Here is a 27,167-nt window from a genome sequence, read left to right as displayed (position 1 = left end):
CAGATCCATTCTTGATAGTAACTCTCGGGGTGTGAATGCGTGCTGAGTTGCTCCAGTTGTATCCGACTCTTTGCGACCCTATGGACTGTAGCCCACCAGGGTAACCTAGGGAAAATTTATCTTTCTTAGCTTCAGCTATAAAATGACATATCAGGTTAGGTTAGTCCTTGAACTTTTCTTCCAGCTCTAATATTCTTCATGATAAGACAATTATTTGGTATCCTTTCTAGTGTTGAAACACATGATCCCTATGCCTGTTCCTGGTCCTGTTGCACTTATTTAAAGTAGATAATTAGAACTATAATACAAGTCCAAGAATTTTTATTTTCATGGTTATAAGAAGAAGGCTATTATGTCAGTCATAATTTTGCTCTAATGTTAATTCCCCCCCCCAAGTATCTCATAACACAAATTTTATAGGTATTATGAGGACTTTTGGTCAATAAATCATTCCATTCTAGAGGCTTCTGAGTAGGAAGGATAATAGCATCCATTTGAATCTGCATCTCTTCACACATCCTCCCCCAAGAAAACATAAAGTTATCAAGGAGCACAAATTAAACCTCACATGACCTATCCTATCAGCATTACTAGGAGGCAAGGAATATGCCAAATTTCAAATTTCTTATAAGTAAAAAAAAGAAAGTCCAGCAGCAGTTGCTATGAGCCTGTGGGTACAGAGAGTAAGGTACAGAGTGGTTTAAGAAACTATGTGAAAAAAAAAGAGAGAGAGAGAGAGTGGGGAGAGAGAGAAAGGGATTGAGGACATAGGCAAAATGAAGAAAATTATCCTTAGGAAGAAAGAGCTCAATCAATGCCAAAATATGAACACAAGTCAATATTTAGTAGCTCATAGCACTGACCACAGGTAAGGAACTCAAAATCAAGCAAAATCCAGAACTCCCAAACTCAACAATAAAACACTAAAATGTGTGAAAGACATGAAGAGACATTTCACTCAGTAGATAAAGAGATGACAAAACATGATGGAAAATTCAAACAACTAAGAAATATTATCACATACCTATTAGAATGGCTAAAATAAAAAAATAGTGACAATACCAAATGACAATACAAAGATGAAGGAAAACTGGCTCATTCATGCAATGCTGATAGGAATGTAAAATGATATAGCCCTTCTGGAAAAGAGCTTAGAAGTTTCTAAAAAGCCTAAATGTGCAACTGCTATATGCAAAACTGGACACTTTTTCCAGATAAATGAAAATTATATTCATTTAAAAATCGATACATGAATGCTTATAGCAGCATTTTTTCCCACTTCCAGGTCCTCTGTAACCATTCTTTTTCTTTTTAAAATTATTTTTAATTGTGGTAAAATACACATAAGAGATACCCCATGTCCAAGGGAAGAGAAGCCCTAGCAAGATGGTAGATGCAGGAGCAGTGGCTGCGCAGTGCTCGAGCAACTGTGAGGAGATGCCCCACATCCAAGAACAAAGGAGAAGCCCCAGCAAGATGGTAGGAGGGGCAAAATCGCATTTAGAATCAAACCCCATTCCTGCCAGAAATGCTCAGAGGGCTCAAACAAACCTTGTGTACACCAGAACACAGAGACCCCACAGAGACTAAGACAGAACTGTGTTTGAGCATCTCCTGTAGAGGTACGGGTCAGCAGTGGACTGCTTCAGGGGCAGGGGCTCTGGGTGCAGCAGACCTGGGTAAGGCATAAGCCTTCTTGGAGGAGGTCGCCATTAACCCCACCATAGAGCCACCAGAACTTACACAGGACTGGGAAACAGACTCTTGGTGGGCACAAACAGAACCTTGTGTACACCAGGACCCAGGAGAAAGGAGCAGTGACCCAACAAGAGACTGACTCAGACTTGCCCATAAGTGTCCAGGAGACTCCGGCAGAGGTGTGGGTTGGTGGTGGCCGGCTGCAGGGCTTGGGGCACAGAGTGTAGCAGTGCATGCATGGGACCTTTTGAAGGAGGTCCCCATTATTTTCATTACACCTCCACCATAGTTAGGCCCCAGGTAAATAACAGGGAGGGAACACAGCCCCACCCATCAACAGAAAATTAAAGATTTACTGAACATGACCCTGCCCATCAGAACAAGACTCAGTTTCCCCTTCAGTCAGTCTCTCCCATCAGAAAGCTTCCATAAGCCTCTTATCCTTCTCCATTGGAGGCAGACAGACTGAAAACCACTATCACTGGAAACTAACCAAACTGATCACATGGACCACAGCCTTGTCTAACTCAATGAAACTATGAGCCTTGCCGTGTAGGGCCACCCAAGATGGACAGGTCATGGTGGAGAGTTCTGACAAAATGTGGTTCATTGGAGAAGGGAATGGCAAGCCACTTCATTATTCTTGCCTTGAGAACCCTAGGAACAATATGAAAAGGCAAAAAGATAGGACACTGAAAGATGAACTCCCCAGGTTGGTAGGTGCGCATGATGTTACTGGAGATCAGTGGAGAAATAACTCCAGAAAGAATGAAGAGACCGAGCCAAAGCAAAAACAACACCCAGTTGTGGGTGTGACTAGTGATGGAAGTAAAGTCGATGCTGTAAAGAGCAATGTTGCATAGAAACCTGGACTGTTAGGTCCATGAATCAAGGCAAACTGGAAGTGGTCAAGTAGGAGATGGCATGGGTGTACATCCACATTTTAGGAATCAGTGAACTAAAATGGACTGGAATGGGTGAATGTAACTCAGATGACCATTATATCTACTACTGTGGGCAAGAATCACTTAGAAGAAATGGAGTAGCCATCATAGTCAACAAAAGAGTCTGAAATGCATGACTTGGATGCAATCTCAAAAACAACAGAATGATCTCTGTTTGTTTCCAAGGCAAACCATTCAATATCACAGTGGTCCAAGTCTATGCCCTGACCACTAATGCTGAAGAAGCTGAAGTTGAACGGTTCTATGAAGACCTACAAGACCTTCTAGAACTAACACCCAAAAAAGATGTCCTTTTCATTATAGGGGACTGGAATGCAAAAGTAGGAAGTCAAGAAACACCTGGAGTAACAGGCAAATTTGGCCCTTGAGTACGGAATGAACCAGGGCACAGACTAATAGAGTTTTGCCAAGAGAATGCACTGGTCATAGCAAACACCCTCTTCCAACAACAAAGAGAAGACTCTACACATGGACATCAACAGATGGTCAACACTGAAATCAGATTGATTATATTCTTTGCAGCTAAAGATGGATAAGCTCTATACAGTCAGCAAAAACAAGACCGGGAGCTGACTGTGGCTCAGACCATGAACTCCTTATTGCGAAATTCAGACTTAAATTGAAGAAAGTAGGGAAAACCACTAGACCACTCAGGTATGGCCTAAATCAAATCCCCTACAATTATACAGTGGAAGTGAGAAATGGGATTAGATCTGAAAGACAGAGTGCATGAAGAATTATGGACAGAGGTTCACAACATTGTCCAGGAGGCAGATATCAAGACCATCCCCAAGGAAAAGAAATGCAAAAAGGCAAAATGGTTGTCAGAGGAGGCCTTACAAATAGCTGTGAGAAGAAGAGAAATGAAAAGCAAAGGAGAAAAGGAAAGATATAGCCATTTGAATGCAGAGTTCCAAAGAATAGCATAAAGATAAGAAAGCCTTCCTCACTGATCAATGCAAGAAATAGAAGAAAACAATAGAATGGGAAAGTCTAGAGATCTCTTCAAGAAAATTAGAGACACCAAGGGAACATTTTATGAAAAGATGGGCTCAATAAAGGACAGAAATTGTATGGAAGGCAATGGCATCCCACTCCAGCACTCTTGCCTGGAAAATCCCATGGACGGAGGAGCCTGGTGGGCCGCAGTCCATGGGGTCGCTAAGAGTCGGACACGACTGAGCGACTTCACTTTCACTTTTCACTTTCATGCCTTGGAGAAGGAAATGGCAACCCACTCCAGTGTTCTTGCCTGGAGAGTCCCAGGGATGGAGAAGCCTGGTGGGCTGCCATCTATGGGCTCGCACAGAGTCGGACATGACTGAAGCGACTTAGCACCAACAGAAGCAGAAGATATTAAGAAGAGGTGGCAAGAATACACAGAAGAACTATACAAAAAAGATCTTCATGATCCAGATAATCACAGTGGTGTGATCACCAACCTAGAGCCAGACATCCTGTAATGCAAAGTCAAGTGGGCCTTAGGAAACCCACTTGAACTATGAACAAAGCTAGTGGAGGTGATGGAATTCCAGTTGAGCTATTTCAATTCATAAAAGATGATGCTATGAAAGTGCTGTACTCAATATGCCAGCAGATTTGGAAAACTCAGGAGTGTCCACAGGACTAGAAAAGGTAATACAAAAGAAAGGCAATACCAAAGAATATTGCAACTACTACACAATTGCACTCATCTCACACGCTAGTAAATTAATGTTCAAAAGTCTCCAAGCCAGACTTCAACAGTACTTGAACTATGAACTTCCAGATGTTCAAGTTTAGAAAAAGCAGAGGAACCAGAGATCAAATTGCCAACATCCTTTGGATCATCAAAAAAGCAAGGAAGTTCCAGAAAAATATCTACTTCTGCTTTATTGACTATGTCAAAACCTTTGGCTGGGTGGACCACAACAAACTCTGGAAAATTCTTAAAAAGATGGGAATACCAGACTACCTGACCTGCCTCTTGAGAAATCTGTATGCAGGTCAAGAAGCAACAGTTAGAACTGGAGATGAAACAACAGACTGGTTCCAAATAGGGAAAAAAGTACGTCAAGGCTGTATATTGTCACCCTGCTTATTTAACTTATATGCAGAGTACATCATGAGAAACGCTGGGCTGGATGAAGCACAAGCTGGAGTCAAGATTGCTGGGAGAAATATCAATAACCTCAGATATGCAGATGACACCACCCTTATGGCAGAAAGTGAAGAATTAAAGAGCCTCTTGATGAAAGTGAAAGAGGAGAGTGAAAAAGTTGGCTTATAGCTCAACATTCAGAAAACTAAGATCATGCCATCTGGTCCCATCACTTCATGGCAAATAGATGGAGAAACAGTGGAAACAGTGACAGATTTTATTTTGGGGTGCTCCAAAATCACTGAAGATGGTGACTGCAGCCATGAAATTAAAAGACGCTTTCTCCTTGGAAGGAAAGTTATGACCAACCTAGACAGCATATTAAAAAGCAGAGACATTATTTTGCCAACAAAGGTCCATCTAGTCAAAGCTATGTTTTTTCCAGTAGTCGTGTATGGATGTTAGAGTTGGAGTAAAAAGAAAGTTGAGTACTGAAGAATTGATGCTTTTCAACTGTGATGTTAGAGAAGACTCTTGAGAGTACCTTGGACAGCAAGGAGATCCAACCAATCCATCCTAAAGATCAGTCCTGGGTATTCATTGAAAGGACTGATACTGAAGCTGAACCTCCAATACTTTGGCCACCTGATGCAAAGAACTGACCCATTGGAAAAGACCCTGATGCTGGGAAGGATTGAAGGCAGGAGAAGAAGGGGATGACAGAGGATGAAATGGTTAGATGGCATCACTGACTCAATGGACATGAGTTTGAGTAAACTCCGGGAGTTGGTGATGGACAGGGAGTCTTAATTGCAGCACGTGGGATCTAGTTCCCTGACCAGGGTCATTCATACCTGAGGCCCCTGTCACTGGGAGCTCAGAGTCTTAGTCACTGGACCACCAGGGAAGTCCCTGAGATACCATTTCTTAACCATTAGATTATCACACATTCAAAAGCTTGAAAATACTTTGCTTGGCAGAGTGTGGGCAAACAGGTACTCTGTCCCACCCACAGCTCATGGAAATGCAGACTGATAACAGCCTCTATGGAAGAGAATTTGGCAGCAGTTAACAAAAACTGAAATTCCGCACTGCTAAGAAGCCACTACACCAAGCAATATATTGATACACTGAGTAGTAAGGTATAGGTAAAGAGGTATTATACATGGAACCTACTCTAAGCTGGTTCAGAAAAAATAAAAAATGAGGGCAGATGGGAAAAGAGAAAGAGAATATGACAAAGCAAAAATGGCAAAATGTTAAGCTGTAGTGAACCTAGGTTTATTAGGCAGAAATACTTTACTGTCCTTGCAACTTTTCTTTATGTATGAAATCATTTCAAAGTTAAGATGTTGTGTTTCATTTCTGTTTGTTGGTTTTTTGGCCCCACCATGTGGCTTGCAGGATCTTAGTTCCTTGACCAGGGATCAAACCAGAGCCCCTGAAGTGAAAGAATGAAGTCCTAACCACTAGACTATCAGGGAATTTCCTCAACATAAGTATTTTAAAATAAGAAAATCCTATATAGCAAAATATTTCATTTTTATAGAATGATTAGAGATAAGACTATTTGTTTTAAACTTTTTTTTCTGAAGAAATAGACACATGCTCTGATAAAGCTATAATTTAATTAAATATCTTTGTTTTTATTACTGATGATTAATATTTTGTGCATAAAAATATTATTTTAAGTTATGAATTAGGGAGTCCAGTAGAAACAGCATTCAGATCTGAATTCAAATATGGGTGGACCCTGATCTACTATCATCCAACATGACTTGTTCTGAAGATCACCTCCTGTGGGCTTTGACTTTTCCATCTGCAGAACAGGAAGAGACTGCCTGCATTATACCATCACAGGGAAGATCAAGTAAATAACATGCATCGAAATACTCTTAAAATGCAAATGTTACAGATATATATGTAACATGCAAATTAGAGGTCCCCAACCGCTGGGGCCACAGATCAGTAGTGGTCCTTGGCGGTTAGGAACCAGGCTGCACAACAGGAGGTGAGCGGCAGGCACAATAAATGCAATACACTTAAATTATTCTGAAACCATCCCCCACTCCACCCCGGGTCTGTGGAAAGACTGTCTTTCATGAAACTGGTCTCTGGTGCCAAAAAGTTTGGGGACCTAAAGGTCCTTAATCAATGATTTTCTTTTCAGTAGAGGAATAGTTATACCACAATCTTGTAAAAATGATTTTTTTCCCTAGATTATATCATCTGAAGGTCATATTTTCAGTTCCATCCTATAGGCATGTCAGAGATAAAACACATAGGTTAAAGAATAAAGAAATCAACATCTCTTTTGGAGAAAACATCTCTTGTACACTGCTGGTGAGAATGTAAATAGGTACAGCCACTATGGAAAATCATAAGGAGGTTCCTCAAAAAATGAAAAAATAGAACTACCATATGATCTAGCAATTCCACTCCTGGGTATACATCTGGAAAAAATAAAAACTCTAATTCGAAGAGATACACCTCAGTGTTCATGGCAGTGTTATTTACAACAGCCAGGATGTGGAAACAGCCCAAGTGCCCATCAACAGATGACTGGTTTAAGAAGATGTGGTGTATATTTACAATGCAATATTAGCCATAAAAAATCATGAAATATTGTCATTTGCAGCAACATGGGTGGACCTAGAAAATACCTACCGAGTGAAGTACATCAGACAGAAAGAGACAAGTATTATGTGCTATTACCTATATGTGGGATCTGAAAAATAATGCAAATAAATCTATACACAAAACAAAAACAGATTCACTGACATAGAAAACAAACGGGGTTACCAAAGGGCAAAGGGAGGGGGGAGGGATAAATTAGGAGTATGAAATTAACAGATACAAACTACTATACATAAAATAGATAAGAAATAAGGATTTACTGTAAGGCACAGGGAACTATATTCAATATCTTATAATAAACTATAATGGAAATAATCTGAAATACATGTATATATAATAATCACAGTCGCTATACATCTGAAACCAACACAATATTATGAATCAACGATCAGATCAGATCAGATCAGATCAAATATACTTCAGTATAAAAATTTTAAAAAAGAAATCAACATCCCAGACGCAAAAGAAATCAGGTGACTGGCCAATCACCTAAACAGTATGGCCTTTTCTTCCAAATGCTCTGATTTTCAAGGCTCAAATGCCCTTTGGTACCAATGATTCTTATCACTTAACTTTAACAGAAAGCCCACAGATCTGTTTCAAAGGAGGGGAGAGGACACTTAATGATCGATTAGCCAGCGCCTGTGGATGGTTCTCCCAGCAATTGTTGATATCTAGATCATTTTTAGGTAAAAAAAAAAAAAAAAACACAGTTTAGAACCTATAGAATCTGCTCTTCTTCTTTTGAAAAGGTAATGACACTTTCTCCTCTGTTTAAAGATAAGAAACGGAATGATTCGATTCCCTATTTTAATTAGATTTTATCAACAATGAAAGAAACTTTCAGTTCAGTCCAGTTGCTCAGTCGTGTCCAACTCTGCGACCCCATGAATCACAGCATGCCAGGCCTCCCTGTCCATCACCAACTCCCGGTGGTGAATTTTGCAGAAACCTCTGTTTTTCCTTCTTAGAAAATTTATTATTATGAATACTCTGCACCTTAATTTACCCCTATTTCTTATTTAAAATTTAATTTTCAAAACAGGCTTTCATGTTGGTAAATTTAAAAAATGAGTCAGATGTAGGATGCCCTGGTTCTAATAAACTTGAAACCACATGTCACCCACCAAAGGTGGGCTAACATCGACCAGCAAAGAGCTTGGATGCCTGCCAGCAATGGATGTCAGATGCCAGTCACAGCCCCCAGCTTTCCTCTGAGACTCAGGGCTCGTGAAAGAATCATTCCTTCTAAAAGAGACTGACACTTCATCCGGTTAAAAATCTGAGCCATCAGCTGGGGTTTTATATGCATTCAATGGAAACTATTTACAACAATTTACTCTATGATTCATTCTGATATTTACTGAACATCTAATATTGGCAAGGCCATATGCCAAGTGATTTGAGAAATGCAGCTCCATCTTCAAGGTGTTCATATTAGAAGCAGTATAAATAATGCACAAGACATAACTTTAATACAAGTTCAAAAATGGCAAGGGCTGAACAAAGAGAAAAGCAATGTAGTTAAGGAGTTCAAAGAAGGGAGCTCTTACTCTCTATTAACACTGTAGCTACTTGGGAAGGGAAAATGAACTAATGACTAAGAGGCAGTTTACCATATCATTTGCATATGCTAATACCCACCACACAGCAACCCATCACACTACCTTTATCAAATACTTGCTTCGCTCTGGTCACTGTACTGAGATCCCACAGACAATATCTTATTAAATGCTCACAACATCTTAAAAGTATCATTAATCCCTTTACTGATGCAACAAATGAAGCAAAAACAAAAAACCTAAACTGCCCAAGTTCACATGAGTATGATATTTAAGAGGAGAGATGCAATTCCAGAGTCTTTGCTCTTTCCAGAATCCTGGACTCATCTAGACTTAGGTACCTAGCTAACAAAAACAGCAGTGTCCCACCCTGTATGCAGCAGTAATGGATCCCAGGTCCCCAAGCATGTTCTTACAAAGGGAGCCTTCTCCAACCTCTACATTCCAGTAGACCATCTCCACACAGCCTCGGTGACGTCCTCTTAGTACTGAAGCACTCTTCCACAACAGTTACAGCACAGATATTCCCCTTTTGATAACAGTCATGAGAGTCTCTCCTGCCTCAACAGCATGTTCCAGACAGGTGCTCTGCATTCATCTGGATGTGGCAGCAACAAGGCAACTCAGGAAAAATGCCAGATGTTCCAACGATAGATGTTATCATTATCTATTTTTATTCTGGCAGCTCACTGAGGTTTTTTTTTAATATCATTTTTAGCTGTAAAATATATAGAGAGACCCTCTTATGGTAAAGTCCTGTTTTCTATGAAAAACTTTCACTCTATCAGGCATGAACAGCTTTCCTCTTGATTTGTGTCTGAACCATGAGAAAAAAACATCACAGATGCAGACTGCATTGTACTAAGAACATATGCATGCTTTTAAATCACTTTTATCTTACTTTTTACTAATGTAACCCTGAAACATAAAATATGTCCTTTTTTTTTTTTCATTCACTGTTATGGGAAGAACAGATGGTAAAAGGGTTAGATTAAAGTAATACAGCATGTCCATTAAAATAGCCCCCACTGCTGGGGGTGCTTCCCTCAAACAGGAGTTGTGTTTGCTATGAAGAACGCCTTTGGTTTATACACGTTGGAAATTGCTGGGGGTTTTGTCAAGGATAAACATAAGCGTAAGAGAAAAACTAGTGTCAAAATCAAATGCATTTTAAGATGACAATTATGCAAGTTATTTTGCTAATCTGAAGGGCTGACTGAAAACATTTGCCTGTGAAAATGTAACTGAATAGCAGTCAAATAATAAAGTCAATTTCTAACATGAAAAACTTTACTACCTAGAAATTGTAAATAAATGAAACTGCAAAGAAGATATCAAGAAGACATTATTTGTTTCATTCCTGCACTCCTATTAATGGTAGATAGAAATTTTTGCTTTTACTTCATGTGTAATTTATTGTCTAATTAATCAACAGCAAGAATAATTCAGGAACATTCAGGAACATAATTCAGGAACATACATTAAAAAAGGCTAACTATAACATGATTTCTACATAAGTCTCGCACATGTTTAGCATTGGAAAAGCATCCTCATGAAATTTTAAATGAAATTCTGTTTAATTACATACAACTTCAAAAGAGTTAAGCTTAAGGAAACCTTCAAGGAAAATTAGAGAATGCATTTTAAAAGAAAAAAAAGTCAATCTTGAGTCACATCCCAGAGTCAAGGATGACTCCACTAGAGGAACTACACAAAAAATATTTCTGCTTAAACTACAATTAGAAAGCAAATACTGATTCAAAGTTTAATCATTAAGCATTTTAAATACTTAGGCCATTTCTCCCTTCATTTTAGAAAATGGTATAAATCATCATCTTCAATCAGATGAAAGATGACAGTTTTAAAAAATGGGTTCACAAGACTTTTCACTTATTATTTTTATGATCTGCTTCACTCATAGTATATAATCTGTGGTTTTTGTGACATATTTAGCTTTAACCCACATTTTAGTTATTTTTAGTTCAAAGAATCTTTTGGTGAGAAATCTTTCATACCTGTAAGTTCCTGATAAATTTCATGAAGTAGAAACATGGGAAGTTTTTTTATGTACCTCAAATGTGGTTTGAAATGTCATAGGCCTTCTCTTAATCCACCCCCCACAGTTACAAAAATGTCGCTGGGATCTGGTTCAGTCATTTTTCTCACAGAAAAGTAAGTACAGTCGACATCTCATTAGCGGTCAGGGTGACGTGCAGCTGGAACCAGCACTCGGAACCAGAGGCCGGGTTTTCTCCAGGAATCCCCTAGACAGTTCCATATGGAGAGAGCTGTTCCCAACCATGAAATCCACAGTCCACATCCGTCTATAAATCCAAAGGTAAAGTCCCAAAGGCTGGCAGGTATCTTCACTGCACTGAAGATTTTAAACAGGTAATAAACATTTAATTAGGCCCTTTAATGTCCTGGCACACACAGCTGTAAATGATCAAGGAGATCTCAACTTTGCATTGATAATACAGAAGTGGCTCTAGCCCATTGGATAAATCCTGGGTTTCCAGGACCAGTAGCACTAGTTTTAACGGTAATCTTCTTCCCTGATGGGCTTTGAGCATGAGCCAGAACTACTTCCATCTTTTCACTGATACTGTGACTCACTCTCTGATTTTTCACATATAAGTGGCAGATTAGATGAGCTTGAATTAGATGGGTGCAGGTGGTGCCACCTGCTCCAGCCCCTTATTGCAGCTTTGTCTGGCCTTCCATTGGTTTATTCTGAGTCTCGACAAAGGACGGCTGCCCAAGCTGCTCTTGGCACTGTCCTAGACTTGGGCCAACAGATTATTGGCAGGCATATCACTGGCCTTCTGCATGCTGAAAGAGGAGATCTATCAGACTTGTAACTTTGTGAAAAGAAACTAAAGCTCAAAGGCTCTCTACCGAGGTAATCAATTTCAAACTGGTGTCTGTAAATGGAAGGATGGATCTACTTTCTCATCTTCTAAGTCAAGTACAATAAGGAAAACTAAAAAAGCACAAACTGTTAAATAATACACATCCAGACCTTGACCTTCCAGGAAAACACTGCAATTCAATGTGCCATAATGTGCTTAAAGAGGTTTCGTAAAAATCTGTGAAGGATGGATGAGTTAAGGAAATCTAAATTTCTTAGCAAAGATATTCAAATCCAACTTAACTCTACAAATTTCACATTATGACTGGGTCAGATCCCACCAAAAACTGTCAAGTAAGGCATTGCTCTCTTGATTTTGACTATTTGGTTTTAATAAGATTTTATTTGATAGGTTTTCTTAAAATAAATTTTCCTGGGCGTATTTTGATGGTGGATTCAGCCATCCCCCTGCTTCGCCTCTGTTCAGCTGTGGGGCAGAATCACAAATTCCAGCCATCATTTCCATTAAGTCAGAAGCAGAGGCTTTCCATTTGATTTAGCACAGCTGCTTTGCCCACTGCCCAACTTCTTTTTTGACACTAACTCTCCCCTAGATCCAAACCATCCTATGTTATGAAAGAGAGATGTGTTTAACATGAATTATGCCTTATAGCCAGGGATCTGTGGGGATGAGAGGTAGGCTGCAGCTGTGCTTTGGGGGGCTGGGTAGGATTTAAGAAGCTCAACAGGAAAGGTGTCCTTAGGCGAGTACACAGCTAGGGTGGAGAATTGATGTGGTGGGGCTAGAGGTGGCTGACAGATGCAAAGATGTAGCCAGGACCAGGTTGTGGAGATTGGGCTTCATACTATAACCAACATAGAGCCTCTTTAGGTTTTTAAGTAGGGCTTGGGGGGAAGGGGGTGAGCAGTGGGTACACAATTAAAACGGTATTTCAGGAAGCTTACTCTGGCAGAAATGATTAGAGACCAAAAGAACAATAGGAGGCTGATGAAGTAGTCTAAATGTGACGTGTTCTGAAGAGCCCAGAACTGGACAAAGATAGTGGGCATGGGATAGAGGAGGAGCTAAGGGTCAGGAAAGATCATGAAGGAACATGACCTGCACAAGGCCTTTTGTGCCCAGAGGTTTGGTCAAAAACCAAACCAAACAAACCAAGAAACCAAAATTTTAAGAGACTTTTCCCTTTCTTATGGAAGACAACTATACAGTACCATAAATGCACTTAGATTATTAAAAGAATAAGAGAGTTATCTAGAAAGTATCTACTGATCATGGGAATTGGACCCTGGAACTAGGGCTGAGCCCATAAACAAAGACATGTTTCTGAGATGGAAGGCCAAACAGCATTGCTTCTACAGTAAGTTCCGTACGTACAAACAAACTCTGTTCCAAGAGTACAGTTATAAGTCCAATTTGTTTGTAAGTCCAACAAAGTTAGCCTAGGTACCCAACTAACACAATCAGCCATATAGTACTGTACTGTAATATGTTCATAATACTTTTCACACAAATAATAAACAAACAAATAAGAAAGAAAACATTTTTACTCTTTCGGTACAGTACCTTGAAAAGTACCAGCTACGTCACTGCTGCTTTTGTGCTTGCTTCTGGACATCCTGGGCTTGAAATGAAGAAACTGTTCTACTGTACTCTATACAGTACTGTACAGTAAAGTACACAAAAGCACAACCATCTCTAGAGGATGCACGTGCATGACAATGTGCATGAACTAACTCACATGATCGGACATGTGAACACACGTTCTCACTATTAGACAGTTCACAACTTGAAGGTTTGTATGTAGTGGACTTACTGCATAGATACCTCAGGGCAATCATTTTGTAATCAAAACACACACATACACACACAGAGTAAATATCAGTTGTCACTTCTCTCTGTGGTTGCACTGGAGATGACAGTGGAGACATGGAGACTAGAAAGCCCACTCCAGGACAAGATGCAGATGGTTCTCTGCCTTAGAATGTGAGCCAGAGAACACTTGTTCAAAGTTTTGCCCTTGAAAGAGCTTCTAGATTCTACCACATTTAACTCCTCCTTAGCAGGTAGGTATTTGATTTGTACTGCAAGATTTTGTATTTGTGAAAGCATCCTTAGGTTTTTTTGCATGTGTATCTTTTGCTTCTTTACATAGGTTATAAATTCCATAGTAGCTGACATCCCATTCCAGTACTTTTGCCTGGAAAATCCCATGGACGGAGGAGCCTAGTGGGCTGCAGTCCATGGGGTCTCGAAGAGTCGGACACGACTGAGCGACTTCACTTTCACTTTTCACTTTCATGCATTGGAGAAGGCAATGGCAACCCACTCCAGTGTTCTTGCCTGGAGAATCCCAGGGACAGGGGAACCTGCTGCCATTGCACAGAGTCAGACACGACTGAAGTGACTTAGCAGCAGCAGCAGCAGAATATTTTCCCTCCTTGGGGTTTTTAATGTCTCTATAGGCAACCAACAAAGTATCCACCTTCTTCTTAAAGTCTTTACTTATCCATTCATTCATTTCATTAATATTCAGTGAGTGAATAAGTGGAGGACACACAGATGCTGGGTCAAGGTAGGGGGCAGGTATGAAATAGACACAGTTACTACTTTCAAAGATATTATAGTCCAAAAGAGAAGCTCTGACATATCCAGAAGGCAGTAGAAGATAGATTATTCTAAATAGAGGCACAAAGGAGAAAGTTATATTTCATGAAAGAGGTAGCATTCAGTCCTTAGATGATAGGCAGAATTTTGAAAAATAGAGGCAACGCAGGCAGAATAAATGCATAAGCACAAGCATGGGGGCAGGAAAGGACAAGGCATTCAGCAAAGAGGGAGCAGAGAAGTCTGGCTGGATCACAGGGTTCATGTAATTTAGGACTCAATTATAGGTAACCTTGAGTGACAGCTAGGACTGTGGCAATTCTCCAAACACTAACATGATCAGTGGTCCTTTAAGGTCAACCTGAGAAGCAGGAAAGGCTGAAAATGAAAAATTTCCAAAGTGGACAGAAAATTAAGATGAGCTCCGATCTCCAGCGTGACAGAGCTCCTGGGACACAGGCAGTGGGAGAAGAAGGATAAACGGGTAAGGGGCGAAAGCACAACTGGAGGTGGAGAGTGAGTCTGGTCTTTGACGGGGCACCCAAGAGGTTCAGGGCCTTATTCACTGTCAGCCTGCAGCCCCCCTGCAAACCTTGCAAACAGGAATAATTTTTTTTTAGTATTTATTTATTTATTTGGCTTAGTTGGGGCATACAGGATATAGTTCCCTGACCTGGGATCAAACCTGTGCCCTTTTCATTGGGAGGACTGAGTCTTAGCCCCCAGACCACCACGAAGTCCCAAAACAGAAATAAATTTGAACCTGCTGGAAACACCCCAAGGTATGAGGGTCTCTAGGCCTAGAGGCTATTGTCAGCTTCCAACTCCCACCTCCAGTTCACTGCTGGAAGGACAGAGGAGCCCCCAAGACACCACCAGAGCTTCACCACTGCCAATGATGCCTTTATCACATACATGCTACACTGTGTTTAAATTTTTCGTTTACATTTTTATCTCCCCCACTGAATCTGTAAGCCTTCTGGGGAAAGGGCCATATACCCAGGTCATCTCAGTTCTCCTGTTTCTTTATCCACCTATCTTATCAACTTCACTCATCTATCAATTCATTTACCTACTCACTCAATATGTTCTAAGGGCTTTTGGGTACCCAAAGCAATCTCGTTATCAAGGGCAAAATCTCCTGTCCTCAAGGATCTTAAAGTCTCCATTTACTGCCTCCGAATTTTCCTCCTTTCATCTTCTAATAATAATCTCCTGATATTTCTATAGAACAGGTGATATCTGAAGTTCCGACATAACCATAAAACATAAAAAGCCTGTACAGTATAAGAATTTCAGAGAAGATAACTTTTTTTTTTTTTGCAAGATGCATTACAGTTTTTGTTGTTAATGGTCAAGGATTACATGTTTTCATGTAACATATAAAACATGAAATGAAGGGCTATCTATCCTAGTATTGATAAAAGTATTGATACTATGTGTCAATAGTATCACCAAGGGAAATTCTTGGTCCTTCTTTTCTCTGTAGCTTAAAAGTCAGCATAGGAGTCACCGGTGTATTTTTTGAGGCCAGAAAGAACCTTTGTAGGAAGAAATCTTCTACCTTCACTGAAAGGAAGCCAGATTGCTGGCAGTGAAAATTAAGAGGGTTCTGTGGGATTATTTAAGGTAACAGATGTGGAGTTAAACCTCCAGGTGTTACAGTGTATCTGTAACAAGATATTAAATGCTTTCAGATTTCAGAAGCATACATAGTTTTATGCACTGTTATTATAGAATTATATAGTGTATTGCTTATTACTGACTAGGGAGAAAGCAAGAGAAGGGCAGAATGAGGCAATAAAACAGGAGGGCACGCACTGTCTCTAATAAATGTAACAACTATAAACATGCCAAGAGGAAAAGTTTCAAAGGAAACTAGAATCAGGAGGCAATTTATTCATGATTGATGTGGCTACACTATGTCAAGATAACTCACAACTGTATTGGAGTAGCCATGACTAGTTCCTTCAAAATAGATGGAAGAGACTCTAGCAATTGCTAGAGGTAAGGTCTGAAAAATAAATTCCATAAACTCAATATTTTTAATTCAACAGAACTGTGAAAAACATAAGTTGCTATATTCATGAATATAAACCCAGTAACAATAAAATACAACTTTCATATTGTTAAGATAGCTCTACAGCAGCACAGTAGCTACCTACAGAATCTTTGGGAGTTATCTATAATATTTCTTACAACAAATCTTTCAAAACCATTCAAAACAGTTTTGACCTCTCTTGTCCCGAGTAATACATAGAGGTACAAAGGTGACCGAGTCATTCATTAAGTGACTATAATGTAATCAAGCCTAAAATCATTCCCAAGGGCATCTCATACCAAGTGGGGACCTGAAAGTTCATCTACGACTGCAGACTGAGTAGTGACAGTGAATTACAATTTGTGCATGTCTCACATCTTCAAGTAAGGGTGCCTAAATAATTCCAAAAAGCAGTGGTGCTGTTTGCTATTCATCAAATGTCTGTTAGAAATTTCCGGATATGCCTAATACATAATAGAGCAAAGAGCTTAATAAATAATATTGATAGCATCATTACATCATTTTCATACCTAATAAAAAGCACAAGATGTTACCTTATGAGCTCAATTTTTTTTTTTTTTTTTTTTGCTCTGGAAACAGCCTCTTGAAAAATCTGAAGAGAATTTGTGTACTAAAAATATGTAAACATGGAAATAACAAAAAGTAAAAGATTGTATTTTTGAGAGGAGGAAGAAGAATTTAAAATTAAATACTATGAAAATCTTCATCATTTTGTAAATAAAAATATATTTATTATGCATCTATTATTGTCACTAAATACAAAATGTAAGCTTTAAAATACAATTTCAGAGACTTCCCTGGTGGTCCAGTAGTTAAAAATCTGCCTTCCAGTGCAGGGGACAAGGGTTCAATCCCTAGTCCAGGAACTAAGATCCCCCATGCCATGGGGTAACCAAGTCCTCACACTACAACTAGAGAGCCTATGCTCCACAACAAAGACCCAGTGCAACCAAATATATATAATTTCAAAAATAAATCTATAATGATCAAAATACATCTATAATGAGAAGAGGTACAAGCAGTCAAGGATAAAAATAATTTAACCTTCCTTCCTCTACAGTGCTTTTCACTGCAGTTGAGAACTTTAGCTCAGACCCCCGCTAGACTCACCCAGGACTATGAAAATGAGCCTCCCGAGTAGTCTGCCTTGCTTCAGCCACCTTAATGCTTCATTTCCAGTTCAAAACCTTTACTGGTTTTCCATACAACAAAATCCAAATGCCTTGACCTCACAGATATTTGGCACCAATCAATGAATGTTTCCAAACATATAACCCCTTGTCCTTAACCACAGGGACCCACTCTCCCCCACTTCACCAGTCACACTCAGGGTGTTCCTGCATCTCTTTAGAATCCTGGTCTTTCTGAAGTGTCCTCTCCTTTCCCTTATGTGCATATACCTGAATTCTACCCCCAGAGCTAGGTCAACAACCCTCCCCAGGCATATAGACTGACATCTCTCTTGAAGCCTTTTGTATACATCATCCTCTATATGCCCCTCATTCTAGTTCATAACTTATCATTCCAACTGTACTGAAACACTTAAGGGCGTTTCTTATACCACTTTTTTATAGTCTAGCACCTACTCAACTGCTATCCCCATTCACCACAATGGCCAGCATAGCATCGCTCTAGTGTAGGCACTCAGCTAGCACTGACTGAAGCAACACATAATAGCAATAATGCAAGAAAGTTGAAAAATAAGTATTCTTCAATAATATAAGAGCGATTTGGACCAAATAAGACTTTTGAGAAGCTACATTATTTTCTTTTCTTTAAAATTTCTGAGGATGTAGGATTCCAGATGGCAGTACTGAGCTGCTTCCTTTCAGCAGAAATGGATGAGTTTGCCCTGATGTCACGCTTTTCCCCTGTGTCGCCCCAGAGGACCCGCTGTTTACCTGAGGACAATCGTCCTAGGACAATTCACTGCAAAGGCTGTTCCCTTTTCTGTCTACACGCATGGCTCCCTGAAAGCAGAGACTGTGTTCCATTTCTGATCTCTACATATCAGTAGTCCATGTGCTAGGAACTCAGTCAGTGATTGACCTAGCACCATCATTATCTAAAGCAAACGCAATTAAAGAATAACCTTTACTAGGCACATAAATGTTAAGTAAACTTAATTCATGACTGAGATTTCAAATGAGACACAGGGCCAAAATTCTAAGGACTGCATTTATCTAAGAATTAACACAAGAATGAACATTTTAAAAAGTCAAGAGAAACTCTATGTGAACACAGGTGTGTGCACGTGAATGATTTTTATGCATCATAGTACATTTCTAGAAGAAACCACCATTTTGGAGAGGGAAAAAGAGGAAATAGTGGGTGATTTTCTACTTTCCACTCTTCTGTATTGCTTAAAAAAAAAAAAAAAAACTATGAAACATGTACAATTTCAAATTAACTCCTCCTCACATGAACCCAAGGAGCAGTCTAATGGTAGTTAAAACATTTTTTTTTTAATGTGTAGATAGTCTAACATTGTTTGCTAAGTTGCTTCAGTCATGTCTGACTCTTTGCCACCCTATGGACAGTAGCCCTCCAGGCTTCTCTGTCTATGGGATTCTCCAGGCAAGAATACTGGAGTGGGTTGCCATGTCCTCTGCCAGGGGATCTTTCAGACCCAGGTATCAAATCTGTATCTCCTTTGTCTCTTGCATTGGCAGGTGGATTCCCTTGCCACCTGGGAAGCCCTAGTCCAACATTAGTATAAACTAGAGAAATTTTAGACTTAAGAGCTGAGGTGAAATAAAATGTAGATGGTGAGGTTTTGGAAGCTCAGTGGGGATATTTGGATTTTGTAGCGGGATATTTGGGTTTTGTAGCTTTATTTCTCTGTAACAATGGACAAATTCCTTCTTAACTTAGTATTTCCTAATTTAAATTTTTCTTTCATTTATGTGTCCAGCACTCCTATCCATATAAGGATAAAATTACCCAAAGGAGTAATTCATTCTTCCAAGTAACAAAAAGAGACAGTAAAACTCTTTCCCCAAGGTATGAGATAGTAATAAATAAAGCTTCTCAGATACTCAATAAAAAGAAGCAACTCCTCCTCTACAGTAACTTGAACTAAAATGCACTTTATACATAAAGTGCTCAGTCTTCATAACTGAATGTTTACATTGAAAAATGTCCAGGCATCACACATCTACTCCTCTTTACACTTTGTCAGGGTAAAGAAATCTGGTCTTGGTGGGAGATTTGAAACCATGTGACAGCAGTCCCTTGGGACACAGATCTCATCTTCACATACCAAGCTAAAATAATCTAGCAAATAGTAGCTTCTTAGTGACCCATGAGCTCAACAAATGACACTTCCTCAAACAGTACATACTTGTTGACGTTAACAGAATTAAAAATGTTCTGATAAGTAAGGAAATAATAGTTTCTGGACTCTCTAGATTGCCATTTTTACTTCAAAAAATTAAAAACACAAATGATAAAGACCACCTTGATGAAAAATCTCCGAATCCTGGTTGGTTTTCTACCAGCCCAGGAATCATCTCCTGAATTACCCTAATGAACTGCAGGAATTGGGACATGGTGCCCTTAAAGAACGGAGAAGGCAACGGCACCCCACTCCAGTACTCTTGCCTGGAAAATCCCATGGACAGAGGAGCCTGGTAGGCTACGGTTCACGGGGTCGTGAACAGTCGGACACTACTGAGCGACTTCCCTTTCACTTTTCACTTTCATGTTGGAAAAGGAAATGGCAACCCACTCCAGCGTTCTTGCCTGGAGAAGCCCAGGGATGAGGGAGCCTGGTGGGCTGCCATCTATGGGGTCGCACAGAGTCGGACACGACTAAAGTGACTTAGCAGAAGCAGCCCTTAAAGAAAAGGATGGTCACAGGGTACCAGGAGTGAAAAATCCTCAGTTCTGTCCTACTTCCTTCAGGCCAGGAGAGAGTTGTGCCTACATTTGACATAGACAAGTTTCTATATCACAGAGGCTGATAAGGAAAAACATTCTTTTCTTCCTTCCAACCATCAGGACTTGTCTTTGTACCTTGCGGTGTTTCTGGAATACCTCCTCTGGGTCTCATCAGCTCACCACCTTGCAAAGATGAGAAGAGGGCTGCTTTTTCTACCATTCCTGCCATCTGGAAGACCCTCTTTGTTTCATTCCTCCCCATAAACAGTCCATCTGTGCTCAAATCTCATGGTGAAATGTACCCTTGATCTTTTGCCTCCACCTCTTAATTTATCCTTCGACTTCAGTTCCTGTCCTAAGATTCCATTTTTCTACATCAAGCTCTCATTTTCCATATTTTTCTATGCTTGCCCCATCTTTCTGGTTAATCGTTGTTGAGGAAAACACTCAGGACTATTCTCCTTGAAAATACAGTTATGGTTTTGACTGCAATGAATCCTCTCACAACCTTCATATAAAAGCAGTAAACCACAAGATCACTTCGAATTTTTACTAGCATAGTTATTTTAAAGGAAGAAGATATTTTTAGAAAGCTTTCCAGATTTATAGAAGTTTTAAATGTATTAAAGCCAGATAATTAATTCCAAACAGCTTCAATACTTCCTCCACTGCGAGACCAAACCAAGTCACAGAAAAAGAAAACTGCCAAGTGGCACTGCACCTACCTGAGGGTATGGGGAAGTCCTGGATTTGGACTTTGAGCTGGAGAGCCTGGACTTGGCCCCCTTCCTGCTGTCAGTCAGGGCAGGAGTGGAGCTGCCTGCGTAGGAGAAGGCTGGTTTGGAGGCTGCGATCTGATCCAGGGAGAGCTGCAGCCCTTTGTATTCCGTGTCCCTGCAGGGTGAAAAGACACAGCCCTTAATCGGCCACCACAGGAGACAGATACACATATTCTCTTACTGGAAATGACAGTCATTCATATTTGAAGAGGAATCAAGTGAAAGTTAGCCATATAACTGGATTCCACAAACACCTTGATTATTTTGGAAGTACCTAATATTTAACAAATCTCTGTGAATGTAGCTGCCAAATTATATGATATGCTCATGAAGATGCCTTGATTAAAATATACATTGTTCATTATTTTTATATAGTAGAAAATAAATCTAGAATTCCAGTTCTCTGAGCTTTTGTGTCCTTGCTGGTGAGTTATGCATTATAAAGTCTAAAGATTTTCTATTTGTGGGATGAGCTCAGCAGAAAACTGACCAACTGATGCTGTCTGATGGTTGACAAAAAGAATGTCTTTTATCAGCTGTTCCTTGATCAGTCATCCTGGGTAAACATTCCAAATACCCATATGGCTAGCAAACTAGGGTATCCAGGCTAACTAGTTAAAAATCCTTTTTCAACAGGCTAACTAATTCAGTTACCTGAGGATATACTTTGCCACCAGTTCTTTCTACTCCTTTACTCAGTAAGTATTTATTAGGCTCCTAAAATATACCAGACTTTGTGCTATATGGAGATGAAAGGATGAATAAGGCATGTAGAGCCCCCTACCCTTGTGCAGATTACAATCTCTTGAGGAGAAGAAACAATAAAGAAATAAACATAATGACTGCAGGCTGTGATGTGACAGGGGAAAAAGTGTATCTCAAGAGTTCACTGAGAAGGTACTGCTGAGGTGTTCAGGGACTAAAGATGACAGCTTGGCCCTGCCCACAGCTACCAACCACCTCAGCCTGCTCCCAGGCAGCAGGAAGTCTCGGCTGAATCCTCGGGTTTCATAAGAGGCTATCAATCCTTCCCACTGGCAGCCAAAATAAAATGTTTCAGAGTCTTCCTTATGAGGACTCATGGGAGAATCTTCTCTCAGGTTCCAGAACTAGCCCGGCTGCTTCTGAGTAATTGATCTCTTTTTATCTCACAAGCACTGTGAATCATATCATGCGTCATGTTTCCTTCTTTGCAATGAAGTCAAAAAGCCCTGAGCCCAAGTTCGATGTGTCACCACCTCTAGCAAGTGTACAAATCCTCATGGCATGAATTCTGTGCAACAAACTCCACTGTCTCTTTATTTTTTTTCTTATATTATTTTTCCTTTCTCTAATGGGTTTACCTTTTTAAACATTCTGTATGCATTTTCCACGCTCTTCAGATTAAGATAGCTATGTTAAGTGTAGTATTTGATAAAATTATACACGTAAGAGTGGTTGGCAGATCTCCACCGTTCAGTGACTATCATTTACCTTCTTGTCCTTCTCCCTATCTGTCCTGCTACAGAGAGATCAGGCAAAGGCAAAAGTATAATTCAGGCAAGGAGTTCCTCCCCAAGTGACCAGAAATAGAAGCCAGCTAAAACAGGGCCAATAATATCACTACTACTAACTGGAGGGTAGTGATCAGTTCAGTTCAGTTCAGTGATGCTATGCTATGCTAGATGTCATCAAATTACAATGGTTTCATATCAAATAGCTCATCTACTCAGAAACCAACATAATTCTGTAAAGCAATTATCCTTCAATTAAAAAATAAACTTTTTTAAAAAGACCAAAAAAAAATTCTCCTTATGTGAGTAACAAAAATTTAGAAGGTAGGCATGCAATTTGTCTTTTGGGTTTTGGGGGATCTGATTACCTCACTGGTCTGTTATATGCTCTCCTTAACTCCCAAGAACCACACACAGAGCAGATTCTGAGCACTCGCTGGTCAGAAACTCATTGCCTGCCAAAATGTGGCACCCATCTATTTTTCTGACAATATCTCAGAATTTTCCTTCATTAGCCCCTTGCTTCATCCAGAATAGTTCTCCTCAGACTGATCTTATACTTTCTTGACTTTCTGTTTCTTAAAATCCCTCTTATAAAGAACTACCTTAAGTCATACTCACCTCTAGAAAGCCCTTCCCGGGTGCTAAACCCATCCATTCCTTCAGGATGTGTTTACTGAGCACCTCTGTAGTGGCCGTGGGGGGACAGCAATGAACATAAGGACTAAGTTACTACCTTCATGACCAAGGCACTGGGGCCAGTTCCCGAGGGAAGTGAGGAGGGAACCAGAAGGTTACCTCTTTCCTCCTCAAATCTTATTTTTCAAGGGATTATATCTTATCTTGCCCAGTGGATTCTGAGTTCCTGGAAGACTACTGTCAAGAGCTATTTTGCCTGTTCCAATGGCAACTGGCACAGTAGTTCACCTAGGTGGAAGAGGAAGAAGGTAAGGATGCAACTAAAAAAGGATTGCTTTCTTCAGTGACTGCTAATAACCTGAAACCCAACAGACTTTCTCTGTGGAAAAGACCCCTGTGGGCGGTGAGTCCCCAGACACACCTGACCCTGAGGCCACGTGCATGTGACAGTGAGCAAGCTAGGCGCTGGCAGGAGGCAGGGCTCCCATCCTTGACCATATTCTGTGTCAAAATGTACTTCCGTCCACTGGACAGTGGAGTATCCACTCAGCCTCTAGAACTAACAGCAAGAAACATGTACCTCTGAAAATCAACTAACTAATTTTTGTCAATTCATTCTTAATGCAACATTTCAGCACAGAGATGTACAAGCAGAGGCTACAGGATTCACTTTTCTCTTACACACTATCAGACCCCAGAGTATGCATCTTAGACATTGAAAAAGTCCAAAATTTTTGCATAGTTTCCAACCAATGAAATACTCCAAATTAAATAGGCTTAAATAAAGTTTGAAAGCCAATTAATGATTGTAAATTCTACATATTCATATGAAAAAGCTAATAAATATAAAAAGTCATACTTTGAATTTTTTTTTTTTTTGGCCACATTGTGGCATGTAGAACTTCCTTAACCAGGGATTGGACTCATGCCCCCTGCAGTGGAAGTCCAGAATCTTAACCACTGAACAATCAGGGAAGTCTCCAAAGAGTTATACTTTGGATACACCAATAAAAATATTAATGTTTTGGTGCACCAAAAAATACAAAAAAGAATTCATCAAAACTGAGCAGAAGATCATGAAGTCAAGTAGATCACAGTGTGAGCCTCTTACTGTGTGATAACCTGTCTAGACTTCAATTTCCTCTTTACACCTCATAGGGATGTGCTGAGGTTCAGATGAAACCCTGTGAAAAGCTCATTGCACAGTGCTAGAAGATAATACATGCTTAATAAATAGTATGGTTTCCACCCCCTAGGGCACTTTTTGGCACCCGCTTTCCCCAGAGCTAAGGTTCACCTTGATAGCAATTGTAATACGTTTCATTCCAAACACCTCCCTATGACATATTTCTTTCCTTTCTATCCCAAACTCATTTTGATTTGCTCTGTTCCTTTTTACCCTCTAAACTCTATTATAGTGTGGCCAAAATATTTATTAAGTTAATTAAGTTTTTTATTGCTAAGTCACCAAATGAAGACCATAGCACAACACAGACGCAGCATTCTGAGATGAGTGCTTCTCTGTTCGGGACTCTAACAGCTCAAAAGATGTGTCAGGATGAAAAGCACAATAAAAAAATACCCACTTAAAGACTTTTCAAATACGGTTGATGTGCTGCCAAGAGCCGCTCTGAATGGTGGATTCACTGAGAACAAAGCATTTGTTTTACTGTTACAATTCTATTAAACTGAGTATTTCATTTGTATAGATTAAAGGTCTAGATACTGATGGGAATCACATTACGAGTTCCATTTCCTTCCTCCAAACTCAGACACAAAGAAGAGTCTGGCTCCCCCTCCCCCTCATCCCCTAGAGAGATGCATTCTAGTATCACACACATATCCTTAAAGGTAGGTGTACACCTAGGAAAGTCGGTCAGTGCTTCCCTGGGCAGTAGGACAAAATAAAATACGTGGGTGCACAGATCTTAGCCCCTGAAATGAGTATGGAGCTTGACTTAGCTGATTTTAATAAAGGAAGAAGTCAGCCCTGGTCAAGCTTTCTTGAGAAGTGCCACATGGGTCATATTCAGGACCCCACAGGTAACCCTCTTAAGGGCAGCTCTCCCAGATACTTATCAAAAGCTTAGCAAAAGAGGAACTGTAGCATATGCCATTTGACACGTTTTTCAAAATGGCTGTTGATACCAATTTACTTTGTATTTTTCTCCTTTTAATGACTTGAACCAGCTCTGTAGACATCCTCAGGTACCCAGGCTCTAAAAGCAATGTGAAACAGGTAATTTGCAATCACTAGGCCTTGCAGTTTGTCAATCTCATCCATATTTGCATAGACCAAAGTAATCCTCTTATTCCACTACAGACAGCCAGAAATCATTCAATTTGCAGAATTAACCATCTGAGTCTACTCCAAACTTTATAATAGTCATATACATATTTAGAACTACTCAAATTCCAACTGAATAAAAAGGGGCTATTTTTGCATCATTGGTCTCCTCAGCCTCTCCTTAAGCAATATCCCATGACCACTCACAAGGCAAATGCCAACTTGTGATATGGGAAGCTCAGAGTGATGCCCTCTTGCAAAGCAAATAAAAGATGTCTTCACTGCTGAAAGGTACGGTCAGCTTCAGAGAGATGCGTCAATGTCACGTCTATCGTTTTGACTGGGAGCCTGGCATTCTCTATGCCGACAGCAGCACCAACACATGTATGACCCTTGAAGCGAGTTGGAGTGAGTGCACAGAGAAGTAATCAACAGCATTTGATCAGTTCATGTTGAGTCAAGATTCTTTGCAAGAATTTCCCTCTTCATCTCTACCTTACCCTATACTGCTTTTATTTTAGATTCCTGAATTTTTGCTTCTGTCCTATCAGTTTGGGAGCTGGCCATTCTGGAGTTTGTTGACTTTATGTTATGTGGCGATTCTTAAAAGATGTTGCCAGATTTCCCAATTGAGCTACATTTTTTTAAACAGCTGAAGGTGATCAAATTACTGAGGAAAACGTGGAAACAAAGACATACAATTGATTTGGCTCCAAAGGCGCTGACTGAAATAAGCAGAGGATTGCATTAAACCGTGATCGGATTAAGTAGGAATGACTGTGCCTTATACTAAACTTTTTAATTGGATTCTAGAGTCACTGTTACACGAAGTGCATGACCTTCTTTATATTCTGGCAGAGTTGCAGCCTGGCCACTGGGTAAACCTCCGCAGCAGAGAGACCTACTTTCTGTTTCATTTTCAGGCTCCCATGGAGCCCAGCAGAGATAGCTGATAAGGAGGATTCCATACTGTGAGGGGTTCATGAACGAAGACAATCTGCTGGGAAATTAGGCGAAGGCACCCTTGGAAATGTAATAGTCTCATACTAATAAGTGGATTTGTGTTTGCTCCTTGTGGTTTTCTCCGTTTGATTTGGTGATTTTAATAGTTCCCCAAAAGTCTTGGGTTTTATGTAAACATTGCCTCTGCCTAGAAACCTCTTTCTCCTCCATTTTGTAGGTTTCGTCCAATATGCTATGGAGTGGACAGCCCCACAAGGGTAAAGGGTGGTTTACCCTTCCCATATGTGACAGTAAATATTACATAATAGTCAATGAGGTTTACCATCATGTTGTGATTTCAAGAAGGAAAAGCAGGGGTATAAACAACAGGCAAACAGCAACAACTAAAAAGTAAGTCAAGAACTGTAACGTAAGATGTGGCAAAACCAACCATCCTCACAACAGGGATAGCATAATGCATTTGTGCAAACCCACGACACAGACTGAAATACAGCTAAGACAGACTGCACACGCTGCACCTAACTCTTCCCTTCCCCGCACTGGCCACAGTGATCTCTCCCTGCTCTCTCTTCTGAGGCCCTATACCAGTCACTGCCCCACCACTCACTCGGCACTTATTCTCTCTCACGTGAATGGAATATCT

General features: G+C 40.1%; 1 protein-coding gene across 1 annotated transcript in view; it reads right to left on the bottom strand.

The window, feature by feature from the left end:
* The window catches only part of SIM1 (SIM bHLH transcription factor 1), a 68,334-nt gene that overhangs the window by 7,180 nt on the left and 33,987 nt on the right, over positions 1 to 27,167 (bottom strand). Inside the window, exon 9 of the mRNA XM_005902612.2 lies at positions 21,089 to 21,257. Coding sequence (XP_005902674.1) covers positions 21,089 to 21,257 — 169 coding nt within the window. The remainder of the gene's footprint in view (positions 1 to 21,088; positions 21,258 to 27,167) is intronic.

Source organism: Bos mutus, chromosome 9, assembly GCF_027580195.1.
Source record: "Bos mutus isolate GX-2022 chromosome 9, NWIPB_WYAK_1.1, whole genome shotgun sequence".
Classification (NCBI taxonomy): domain Eukaryota; kingdom Metazoa; phylum Chordata; class Mammalia; order Artiodactyla; family Bovidae; genus Bos; species Bos mutus.
This window is presented reverse-complemented; position numbering and strand designations above follow the sequence as displayed.